The following is a 12,978-nucleotide window of genomic DNA, read 5'->3' as shown; positions in this document are numbered from 1 at the left end:
ATTATGTTATTTCAAAGATAATCTTAATAAAGGGAATCAATAGCCAAAATAAAATATACGTTACCTGTGTAAAACCATCATCCAAAATTTCAGCCATATTGCTAAAGAATCCATGAGTATACTCCCGAAGCTCACTGAAGTCTAATGCAAAACCCTGACAATAGACATATAAGCCTTGAACCTGGGGTGAACATAAAAGAAAATACTGAAAACTTTGCATCAATAACTCACAGCAAGTGCAGCCTCGATGAAAGGAGGTAGTATGGGTTCCATTCTTGTTCGACCAACTGCCATTGCAACTATTCCAACTAATTCAGTCGCTCTGGCACGTGCTCTCAAGTCCTCATCATTTGTCAGCACCATAAAATTTTTCATTAGATCAAGAACTTTCTCTGCATATGGAATAAAAGCCTCCTCGGCAGCAGATGCTACCGAACCAATTGCAGACTGCAGTAAGAATATGAAGCACAAAATATCTCAATTTACAATGTAATCTTAATATGTTAATATTCCAAAAATAATGAATTAGGGGAAGACCATGCATGTCTCTTGTAGATTTCGAGGACTGTTTTGTAGAGAAATGACTAATCTCCCCATTAGAGGATCCAAATAAGGAAGAATTTCTTCTTCCATGTCTTCACAAAATGCTGCAAGTGCGTAGTATGACTTTTCCTGCAAACCAGAAAACATGAGAACTTGATGTCATACTGATATAGCATGTCACGTTGCCACAGCTTGCAGACATGTTACCTTTACTTCATCTGACGGATCCTCTAGAGCATTCAGAATACAGGGAAGCACACTTTCATAGTGAGACAAAATCTCAGGCTGCAGATGTTCGGCAAACTGGCCCAATGCAAATGATGCAGCTCCTCTTACCATTTGTTCTTGATCCTTTAATGCTCCCAAAACAATGTGTAAAACATGTTCTAACTTTTCTTTTAACATCTCAAAACAACCCTCAGAAACAACACCTAACGATGTGACGGAAGCCTCCCGGAACTTGGGATTAGTATGATGGAAGTTCAATGAAGCAAATTCAAAAATTGGTGGAAACACTTGCTTAGGTATATTTATGGCCATCGTATCAATAACCTCTGCAGCAGCTCGATCAGCAGCAAGATCAGAATCATCATCTCCATCGGCAGTTTCTGTAAGGAGAGGACACATAACTTGGAGAATAGGTACAACCAACTTGTGCTTCTTTAGGAAAGAAGCCTTGAATTTTGCCAACCATGAAATTATCTGAATTGCCTGGAATTACCAATAGATTGAACTCACAAATGATCTGCATAAAGATACTAAATGTTCAACATGTGGATCAGTCAAACCTGGTGTCGTATGTTCAAGTCCAAATTGTTGCTTGAACAAACTTCAAGAGAAAATTGCACTATGGACCTCACAGAATCCCCAAGAAGTGGAGCAGGAGATTCAATGAGCTCATCAAATATTTCAAAAGCAATAGAGGCGACATCTTCCTCGCCATTAGCAAGGCATTGCCTTGACACATTTAAGACACTTGGAATAAAATCTCGAAATAACTTTACCTGCAAAACAGTGGCAGAACAAAATTTTGACCAATTTTAAATTAACAAACAATGAACTTTGGTTTCTCTGCAGCTAGTAGAACCTAAACAAGTGTAACATAATGCAACAGGTTCCAAATGGGAGTTCAAGATAAATAGTCCATTGGGTCAAGATAAACCTATCAACGAACTAAATACTGAAATCTTTATCAAATTAACATACTTGGCCCCTCTTTTAATGATTCTTAAGAACATGATCAGAAGCTGCAAACTTTTCAGTTTCCAAATGACAAGCAACCCACAATAACAAACAAGGTAAAACCCTTTTATTATTCATCAAGTCATTGTTTGAGTCAAAATCATAAGCTATGGGAGCTTTCATATAGAGTATAACATGATACGTCATTTCCCTGATATCTGTTACTGCATTGGCACATGCTTTATAATACAAGCAACGAGAGTTCAATATTAGTTCCTAGGGTGATCCTAATTTGGGACCTTCATGCAAAAGCATATTATTATCTCCAAAAATAAGTGAGAAAAATAAGACGGGTTGACAAGGTCAAATTTGAAAATGCATGAACTAACAACTCTTTTATGGGCGTATATGTATCCCGTTTTTGTTGAAAACAGTCATTCAAATGTCTTGTGCTTAAAAGATCGCTTTTCCTTTTCGTCCTGATTCTTTTTTTTGTTAACTCATTGCTGGTAACTAGCACTTATAATATAAAATTTGATACTGAAATACCGAAAGTGCAAATATGAGCACTTAGTAGGCATAAGCTATGAGCAATTGCAGATCCATAACTACAGTTATATGTGACAACATGCTCTCCCTGATGCGAATGATTTTAAAAGGACATCAAGATTTGAAGTGAAAAGAGTGTGAGACACTATAGTTCCACATCAGGTATAAGCTAGGATTTGGATTGATGTACAAGTCATCATGCAATCAAAAAATAACTCCTTAAGTAATCTTGACAGCAAAGCTAGGATGTTTCTCATTGAGACTAAGGTTCTCCATTCCACGATATACCGCTCAGTATGGGCAATACATACCAGTCCAACAAGGGATCGGTATGAGCGATACACTCGGTACATCGGTACATACTGTATCGATGGCTGATCTGGACAGCGATACAGACCAGTAAGGTGAACCATGATTGAGACCATGATATTCTATTACAAGCTATAACTTTCTTGACAAAACAACCAGCTAGAGATTAATGTCAGCTTCTAGATTATGACCCAAATCCCTTAGTAAGGAAGGAACAACTGTGAAAATATGAAAAGCTAATTTGGCAAGAGAGGGAGAATATTTTGCTCCACAACTTGCTCAATTTATGTTTTAGTTTAGTACCTTTTCAAGCATAATTTATCATGAAAACAAAGGGGTCAAAAACATGGTTTACCTAGATGTTAAAGACTAGCATTTTACATGTTTGCAAAATAATAATAATAATAATAACAGATTAGACTAGACCATAATATTAACGGAATCCCAACAGTTTCTATAGATGAAACAGCATATGAAACAGGAAAATAGAATGGAATGGTCAACAAACTTACTACATTTGCACCATCATTGATAAACTCTATAAAAGATCCAACAGCCCTGCCAGATTAACGAAGATGGGTCAGATTGATGCCCATACAAATCATGATATAAGTCACACAGAAGACACTTCTACAAAAACAGGACATACGTATTCATATACAGCACAATACATACTTCAGAGCAGCAACTCTAACACGAGTGCTTGTCTCATCTTGCAGGCATTTAAGCAGAATAGGCTGAAGATCTGCCAAATGGGATTGAAATGTCGGCCCAATTGTTTCAGTTAAAGAGCTGAAAAGGATCAGGGCCACCTAGCAGAATGCCAGAAGAATGGATAAGCATAACCCTTCAAAAATTAGACGAATCATTCAATGCAATCACAGAAAAGAAAACAATCAATAGCTCAACAGAACATCTGGATGCAACACACAAATCCATAAAATTGATCGGGATACCATAATCTGGTTTTAAGACTGCTATTGTTGCTGTCAAATGGTGTCAGCCAATTTTACTGAAATGCAATAATGAGAACAACAGGTAGATGACACTGAAATTGTCAAAAAACAAGGTCTAGTCTTAAACCAGAAGGTCAGCCACCGAGACCATTTCAAATTCAAAACAGTATATTCATATGGTGAGATAAATAAACAAATCCTTTAGTGCATCATAGTCAAAGGCACATCTTTAGTGCAATGTTTAAGCATTCAGAAAACATGAAGCTAAAGTCACTGAAACAAAGAATACCAGACACAGAAATGTGAGAATCGAGACTCTATTAGTTGCTTTTGAGCAAGAAATACTGGCACTGTACTAGTTATATGGTTGGCTCGTACCAGTCCACAAATCACTTTTTTTTTGTTTGGTTTCAGGATAACATGGTTCAGTCACCGAACTAGTCAAAATGTTATAACTAAAGATCAGTGCCAATGTTTCCACAGTTGACAGCAATATGATCATCACACATGCAACCAACTGTCACGGACTTAGCTGGAATTGCCTAAGTCGTGAGGCACCATTGCGGCAAAGACACGAACTTAGCTTGCGTTGCCTAAGTCGTGCCTAGCCCTTGTGATATGCGTCCGCAAAGATCAGCCCACTTGCAACCTCTCGCAGGTCCCGAAGGACCTGTAAAAGAGAAAGTTGATTAGTTCAAAGAACGAGCGACGAACAAGTCCCGACGTCTCTCGAAAAGGAGAAGCTTTACAAGCAATTCAACGAGCACCTTGCGTGCACAAAAGAAAAGAGGGAGAGGAGGAAAACAAGGACTTTAGAAGGTTGAACGAATAGCTGCAAGTCCACAAACAGCTGCTCACCGAGTGCCGGGCGCGACAACAAGTTCCCGTCAAGGTAACGTGCGAACTTGCGAAAGGTTGTTCAACGCCCAACACTATACCGAAGCCTCATCCCCCATGGTGCCACCCGGGTGGTTCCAGGAGGCTAAGACGACTGACGTTTCGCGTGCAGCAACGGCCTGCAGAAAACAGCCTGTGGCACGCAAAAACGGAGCTGTTTTGCTTGATTCGGTGAGCGGTCGCACTGTAGCACTGCAACTTGTTCGAACTTCCATTTTTACAAGCAAAAGGACATAAAACCAAGCCAAAACATGTTGCCACGCAGCTGTACATGTAAACACAAACGACGAACGGTTCGTTGAACAGAGTTGTTGCGGGCGCGCGACGACCATTCGTGATATTCTCCCCCACTCAAACTGTCGACGCCCTCGTCGACGCTTGTTGATAGTTGTTGATGATTGCTTCTTCATGTCGTAGGGCGTCTTCAGGCTCCCAACTAGCTTCAGTTCGAGGAAGCTTTCGCCACTTCACCAAATACTTGGTCTGCTCAGCTCCAGTGGGTAGCTTTATTTTGCGGTCCGCTAAAATGATTTCAACTCGCTTCTCATAGGAGGCTCTGGTGGGGGGTAGCCGAGTTGGAACACTTCGGGAAGTATCTTACGGATCCGAGTGGTAGGATTTCAAGTTGATGGCGTTAAGAACATTGTGAATTTTGAACCACGCCGGCAGCTGCAACTTGTAGGAGACGTTACCCACCCTGTTGATAATTGAGAAGGGTCCTTCATACTTGCGCACCAATCCTTTGTGTACTTTGTTCCTAAAGAATTGGAGTGATGCTGGTTAGAGCTTGACCAACACCAAACGATCTTTAACTCTTGCGGTCGCCTTCCCAAGTCTGCCCACTTCTTCATTCTTTTTGCTGCCTTCTCCAAGTAAGCTCGCGCAATATCTGCATTTCGGTGCCACTCCTTTGCGAAGTGGTAGGCTGACGGACTACTCCCAGTATACCCGATTACCATGGTATGAGGAGTTGACGGTTGTTGCCCTGTAATGATCTCGAAGGAGCTCTTGTTGGACGCAGAGCTCCGTTGCAAGTTGTAGGAGAATTGGGCAATGTCCAACAACTTCACTCAATCTCGTTGGTTGGCACTCACGTAGTGCCGAAGATATTGCTCTAGGAGCAAGTTTATCCTTTCGATCTGGCCATCCGTCTGGGGGTGGAGGCTTGTGGAGAAGTATAACTTTGACCCCAACAATTTGAATAGCTCGGTCCATAATCGTCCTAGGAACTGAGCGTCTCGATCACTGATGATATTGTGCGGGACTCCCCAATACTTCACCACATCCTTCATCATCAGCTTGGTCGCCTCCTCTGCTGAACAGTGTAGGGGAGCAGCAATGAAAGTTGCATACTTTAAAAATCGATCGACCACCACGAGTATCGATCCGAGTCTCCCTACTGCTGGCAAGCTAGATATGAAATCCAAGGAAATGCTCTCCCACTGCCTTTTTGGTACGGACAACGACTCCAACAGTCCCACCGACTTCTGCTGCTCCACCTTGTCTTGTTGGCAAGTGATGCACGTTCGAACATATTCCTCTACATCAGTCCCCATCTTCGGCAAGTAGAAGGCCCTCTCCACGAGAGCCAAGGTTCTGTGAATGCCTGGGTGTCCCGCCCAAAGGGAATCGTAACACTTTCTTAAGAATTCACGCCTCAGATTGTCCACTCGAAGAACATAAACCATATTCCCTTTGGTGTAAACGAGTCCCTCCTGAACCCAAAACCATCGTGTCTTGCCTTCTTTAATGAGCTGCATCAGGGTTACTGCTTGGGGATCACTGTACAGAGCATCCCTGATCCTGGAAAGGAAGTTGGAGTGCAATTGACTTGCTTGGCCTCTGCCCTCCAATTGTACGGCATTCACACGCTCCACTTTCCGACTCAATGCGTCGGCCATGACATTTGCCTTTCCGAGCTTGTACTCCATTGTCATATCAAACTCAGCCAGGAAGTCCTGTCGTCGTGCTTGCTTTGGGGAGAGTTTCTTCTGAGTTTGAAAATAGCTCAAAGCGATGTTGTCTATCCTTAACATAAATCGCGATCCAAGAAGGTAGTGTCGCCAAACTCGTAGAAAGTGGATCATCGCTGCCATTTCATTCTCATGCACTGGATATCGCCGCTCGGTCTCGTTGAGTTTGCGGCTCTCGTAGGTCATCGGATGACCCTCCTGCATGAGTACTCCCCTAATAACGAAGTTTGAAGCATCTGTATAGACTTCGAAGGACTCCCCATAGTCTGGCAATTTAAGCACTGGTTCTTCCAACACAGCAACCTTCAGATCTTATAATGCAATTTCACATTTATCATACCACCTCCAAGGTTGCTCCTTCAGCAACTCCGTTAGTGGAGTTGCACGCTTCGAATACCCCGCTATGAAGCGTCGATAGTAATTGACGAAACCAAGGATCTCAACTCTGGCACCTTCTTTCGGGTTCGCCATTCCGCAACTGCTTGCACCTTCGATTTGTCCATCCGAATAGAGCCATCACCGATTCGATGCCCTAAGAATAAGATCTCCATTTGAGCAAAGTATCATTTCTCCTTTTTTACGAATAAAGTGTTCTCCCTAAGAACCTTGAAAATTGTCCGAAGGTGCTTGACATGCTCTTCGAGCATTTGACTGTAGACGACCACGAACTTATCCAAATACTCTTTGAATAGCTGGTTCATGGGACTGCAAAACGTGGCTGAAGCATTGGGTAAGCCGAAAGGCATCACCAAGAACTCAGACGCTTCATACCTGGTCACACAGGTAGTCTTCGCTTCGTCACCTTCAGCAATATGCACCTACTAATACCCCGACCGAAGATCGAGTTTTGAGAAATACTTGGCTTTGCCCAATTGGTCTAACAAATCCGCGATGAGCGGGATGGGATACTTGTTCTTCACCATCACTTTGTTGAGGGTTCGATAATCGACGCATAGTCGGAGGCTCCCATCTTGTTTCTTCTGGAAGAGAACTGGAGCTCCGAATGGTGCTTTAGAACTGCGGATGAGACCACCGCTTATCAGTTCACCTAACTGCTTTCTGAGCTCTACCAAGAGGGGGCATGCAGTAGGGTTGTCTCGCTGGAGACTTCACTCCTGGCTCCAACTCGATGTGGTGATCCACGCCTCTGCGTGGCGGTAGAGTCATCGACAACTCGGGTGGCATAACATGCATGAACTCCTTCAGGACGTTCGCCAGCACAGCAAGTTCATGAATGGCCTTCTCGTCGAGTGGCTCTAGCTTCATAGCAGCCACGAATATTAGTTCATCTTTTCATACCCCTTTTTTCAGTTATAATGCCGATATATGTTGGGGTTCCCTGGTTCCTTTCCGAGAGACGGGAACCACACAGGGGTCGTCACCTCCCATCATGCATAAGGAGTTTAAGAACGGCATTAGCACCAACTTCGTCGCATGCATGAATTCCATTCCAAGAATCATTTGGAAGTCGTCCAGTGGCATCGCCATCATGTTTATGCTCCCGTTCCATGTTCCGATCTTGATGGGAACTCCCTTTGCCAACCCGGAGATTCGCTTGGCCTCCGAGTTCACCTCCTTCATTCGACTTGGGCTCTTCTCCAAGATCAACCCAAGTCGCTTTGCTTCTCGATCGGCAATAAAGTTGTGGGTAGCGCCCGTGTCCACCATTACACGGGTCGTTTGGCCATTGAGCTTTATGTCTACGTACATCAGCCCGCCACTTCCTGCTTTTTGTAGTCTTGTCTTCGTGTTCTCCCTCACTTGACCCCACATGGCGTTCAACAAACGCATTGCTCCCATCCGGGGTCCTTGCAACTCCTCACCGTCGTTGCTGGATTCAGAATTACTCGAACTAAGAGCGATAGCCTTGCCCTTGTCCGATCGGGGGGGATGGATGAAAGTTGTTAAAGCATTGAGTGCCTGTTTTTGTGGGCACTCTCTTACCATGTGCGGCCCTCCGCACAAGAAGCATCCGCCAGGTTTCGGGGCCTTGCCTTTCGGGCATGGCCCTTTGTAAGAACTCTTCTTCCTTTGTTCGCCCCCCGAGCTCCTTCCCTCGAGAATATTTTGGAGGGCGATTGTCTGAAGATTGTTTCCTTTTTCCTGGGTCTTCATAGGAAACAAAGACGGTGAGCCTTTCTGCGGCAGCAATTGCCCCGATCACATCGGCGACATTCCTTCGATGTAGTTCTTGTTGAGCCTATGGTTTCAAACTATCGAGGAAGCTGAACAGCTTATACTTCTCGGACATGTCATGTATGTCCAGCATTAGCGTAGAAATTTGCTTCATGTAGTCTCGAATTGAAGTATTTTGGCAGAGTTGTCTCAACTTCCTTCTTGCGACGAACTCTGTGTTCTCCAGTAGAAACTAAGTTCTTAACTCCCGCTTCAAGTCCTCCTATGTGTCAACTCGACACCGACCTTGTTGGATCTCCTCCCAACGGGTTCGCCACCAAAGTTTTGCATCTCCGTTCAGATACATGGTTGCTATAGAAAGTTTAGTTTCTTCAAAATCAGGCCTCGTAGCTTGAAAGTATTGTTCCATGTCGAACAGGAAATTCTCGAGCTCTTTGACATCTCGGGCACCTTCATAACAATGCAGCTCGGGTGCTCTTAAGTTTTGTGCCGGTGCAACGCGGGTGTTGCTTCCTCCCGCATTCAGGGCCCTCGTGAGCATGGTCATCCTGGAAGTGAGTTCCGCCACGACTTCCTGCAGGTGTTGCACGGAGTCTTTGGTGTCATCTGATAATCTGTCAACTAGGGCCTCAACCTTATCGATCCGGAACTCTGCTTCTTCTTGCGAGCTCTCTACCCCAGCAAGCCTTCGTTGGCCATGGTAGAGTTCCTCCAAGCTCGCTTCAAGAACATCCAAGAGGATTTCCGCCGCTGTGAGTCTCTCCTTATGGCTCTTCTTCCCGGTTGGCGCTCCAGATTGAGCCTCCTCCGCTCGCGAAGAGTAACCAACTTCTCGCTCGTTATGTTCGTTGTCGTGCTCCACTTGAGTGGCTCCAACAACATGAGAGCAAGTATTCACTTGCAGCCCACCTACAGCTACTTGGGGCAAGAGTCCGGCTTGTCCCGTCTTGCTTGATTCGCCACGATGCTTTGCCATTGTGAAAATGCGAAGTTCCTTCGTTGCTTGCTCGAATTGCTTGCCAGCTCTGATACCACAATGTCACGAACTTAACTGGAATTGCCTAAGTCGTGAGGCACCATTGCGGCAAAGACGCGAACATAGCTTGCGTTGCCTAAGTCGCGCCTCGCCCTTGTGATATGCATCCGCAAAGATCAGCCCACTTGCAATCTCTCGCAAGCCCCGAAGGATCTGTAAAAGAGAAAGTTGATTAGTTCGAAGAATGAGCGACGGACAAGTCCCGACGTCTCGCGAAAAGAGGAAGCTTTACAAGCAATTCAGCGAGCACCTTGCATGCACAAGAGAAAAAAGGGAGAGGAGGAAAACAAGGACTTTAGAAGGTTGAACGAACAGCTGCAAGTCCACAAACAGCTGCTCACCGGGTGTCGGGCGCGACAATAAGTTCCCGTCAAGGTAACGTGCGAACTTGCGAAAGGTTGTTCAATGCCCGACACTATACCGAAACTCCATCCCTCATGGTGCCACCAGGGTGGTTCCAGGGTGCTGAGATGGCTGATGTTTCGCGTGCAGCAACGAGCTGCAGAAAACAGCCCGTGGCACGCAAAAACGAAGCTGTTTTGGGTTGTTTTGCTCAGTTCGGTGAGCGAACGTACTATAGCGCTGAAACTTGCTCGAACTTACATTTTTATAGGCAAAAGGACATAAAACCAAGCCAAAACATGCTGCCACGCAGCTGTACATGTAAACACAAACGACGAACGGTTCGTTGAACAGAGTTGTTGCGGGCACACGACAACCGTTCGTGACACAACGGCTTAAGAAGCCAGGCATCGAGTTTCCACTTCTGACAGGGATGAGGTCTATGGGAACAAGGATGTGCCTTTCTATTTTCCCTTTTCTCCTTAGTTCTTCCTCCAATTCTCCTTTGTCAAACACGTATAAATACTGACATATTGCAGCATACACTAACAGCACAGAGCAGCCAGTCCACTGCACAACATGGGTCTGCGTACAGCAAAGGTAATTCTAGCATGTGGGTAAGGTTTTCATGTTTCAACAGTCTTTGAAATACTACTGCCTCACTTTACATCTGAAACCTTTATACTGATTACTGACATTATTAATTACAGCATGAACTCATGCAAACCACAGCCTCATCTCTGTTTCTTTCTCTGAGACTACTTGTCATGCCATATTGATTGTTACACATGAGAACAGAATTTATTGAATCTGATAAAAATTGCCACTTGAATTGCAGTCAATACTGTCAATATTTTTCTACACAAGATTGCAGATTAAAAATTCATCAATACCTTTTCTTACAACTACAACTTTTCAAAGTTAATACTATGTTTGAAGGAATTCTATTTGAACAGAGCAGACTAACTTTATTTATTCCTAAAATCATGACTGTTTATTACTAAATCCCTTCTACCCACTCCAATCAAACCACTAAATATAAATAACTACTTATTACTAAAATCTCTTCCACTCAGTCCAACAATCAACCATTAAATATTATGATAAGATTAGATAGCTTAGATTCTAGGTGTTAATCCACAACTAAAATACTTGAACTGCCAAATACACATGCTAATTTGTTTTTTTGTCTCGCTTTATCTTCTCTAATTCAACATATCACTCTTCAGCAGTTCTTTCCTTCTAGCTCCTCCTTACATATCTTCCTCCATTTCAATACCTCTTTTTATCACCTACTGCTTTATTTCCTGTTGCTTCATTTCTGGTATTAGAATATTTTTCTTTACACTAATTATATCAGTCAGTTGCCAATATACGATTATGCAAAAACATGCAAGAATTCTAACTTGGAAAAGAAGCAGTGTAAAAGAGAACTTACTTCTCTATGGTCCTCTTGTGAACTTTGACTGCATTGGAAAAGAAAAGGTAACAATTCAGGCCACTCTCCAGCTGGCACAGCATACTTGGCAATGATGCTCACAACATTGGCACTTGCTCGCCTCACAAGAGGGCTGTACAAACCACCACATCCTTTGAGCAAAAATGCACATGGCAATAATTACTATATTTGATGCTTAAAATGACAAACAGCAAGGGAAAGCAAAGGTTTTAAGTGACAACAAAAATATACATGGACTACCATTCAACTTGTAAAAACTCAAATTGATTAAGGAATGCTATTTGCTAGGGAAAAATGCAAAAGAAAACAATATATACGCTGTGGTAAGCTTTAGATATAACAAGTAGCATATAGTTGGATAAGGCCAGAATCACAATAATGAGAGTGGGCTGTCGTGACGTATAGCAGGGTTTGAATAATGACCGGGACCAATATGAAACAGGTAGTAAATAATGATCCAACGGAGAGCCCGTTTTGTACAGTTCTGATCCAAATCAGAGTTACCAATAAGAACACCTTTGATACCCCACCTCTGTCTGTCACCACACCCCCACCCCTCAAACATGTGATATGACACTCCCACTGTTTGGAGCTGGCTGTGGTACCTATCCTCCTCCTCCTCATCTGGTACAATGGCATATACCAATGAACCATGTGTCGAGTAAACCGGTAAGAACCGGTCTGAATAAGGATCAACAGATGTCCAACACCCAAGACTTGGAACCATGATATACAAGTCCAATATGTTCAAGCCTTTGCTCTTTCAAATTGATAAAAAGATAGTCCAATAAGCAGGCAACAAAGAAGGGTCAGTGAGAAAGCGCAAGGCAAATTTCACACTATACTTAATGCTACTATCATATCAAATCAAAATTGGTTAAATCATATCAAATTAGATGAGACTACACGATCACAATTTAATTAAACAATTCAAACGACAACCACGGTCGTACTACAGCAAAAATATACATGAATTACCGGACGACCTGCGGAAACTAGAACTAATGGAGTTGTGTAATATTTCATAGTAGGATAAGATCACGAAACCCTCGCGGACAACAAGAAGCACCGGCACGTACATCGATGAATCCATTTCAGGAAACCGCAAAATTCTAGTATCCAAGAACCACGGAGTTCTTGATGAGCAAATCTTGATCACCAAAGAAAAAGCATAAAGGAGGGAGGATTCAAGAATTGAGCCAGAGACGATGGAGGAACCTGTGCTCAAGGGTAATGCTGTCGATGAGGGCCTGCTTGACGGAGAGCTTGAGGGACGGGGAGAGCTTGGCCCAGTGGCCGGTGATCTTCTTGCGGAGGAGGACGGCGGCGAGCTGGCGAACGTTGGGGGTCTTGGCGGTGCGAAGGTGATGGACGAGGGCGGGCACCACCGCCGGGTCCTTGGATAGCCGCTTTATCTGCTCCTCCGCCTGCCGCCGCGCGTCGTTGTCCGGCATCAAGAACTGTATCAACAACAGCTCCAGCGACTGCGCCATCTCCCTCCGTCCTTCGACGTGTCGGCCGACAAAACAGAGAACCAAACCACAACGCAGGGAGAGAAACCCTATGGCGGTGTTCTCATATATATATAGTACAGAA

General features: G+C 43.8%; 1 protein-coding gene across 3 annotated transcripts in view; it reads right to left on the bottom strand.

Annotated features, from left to right (window-relative positions):
• LOC135642835 (probable importin subunit beta-4) overlaps nt 1-12,978 on the bottom strand; it is a 17,542-nt gene extending 4,564 nt beyond the window's left edge. For 2 of the 3 annotated variants that reach the window (XM_065159293.1, XM_065159294.1), the window contains exons 1-9: nt 12,601-12,977; nt 11,362-11,494; nt 3,259-3,395; nt 3,096-3,141; nt 1,332-1,547; nt 751-1,254; nt 538-672; nt 232-447; nt 65-154 (exon numbers count right to left, since the gene is read on the bottom strand). In XM_065159293.1, the coding sequence (XP_065015365.1) occupies nt 65-154; nt 232-447; nt 538-672; nt 751-1,254; nt 1,332-1,547; nt 3,096-3,141; nt 3,259-3,395; nt 11,362-11,494; nt 12,601-12,875 (1,752 nt within the window). In that variant the 5' untranslated portion in view covers nt 12,876-12,977. Of the gene's footprint in view, nt 1-64; nt 155-231; nt 448-537; nt 673-750; nt 1,255-1,331; nt 1,548-3,095; nt 3,142-3,258; nt 3,396-11,361; nt 11,495-12,600 lie in introns of all 3 variants that reach the window. The other variant, XM_065159292.1, reaches the window with a different exon arrangement.

This window comes from Musa acuminata, chromosome BXJ3-7, assembly GCF_036884655.1.
Source record: "Musa acuminata AAA Group cultivar baxijiao chromosome BXJ3-7, Cavendish_Baxijiao_AAA, whole genome shotgun sequence".
Taxonomy (NCBI): Eukaryota; Viridiplantae; Streptophyta; class Magnoliopsida; order Zingiberales; family Musaceae; genus Musa; species Musa acuminata.
This window is presented reverse-complemented; position numbering and strand designations above follow the sequence as displayed.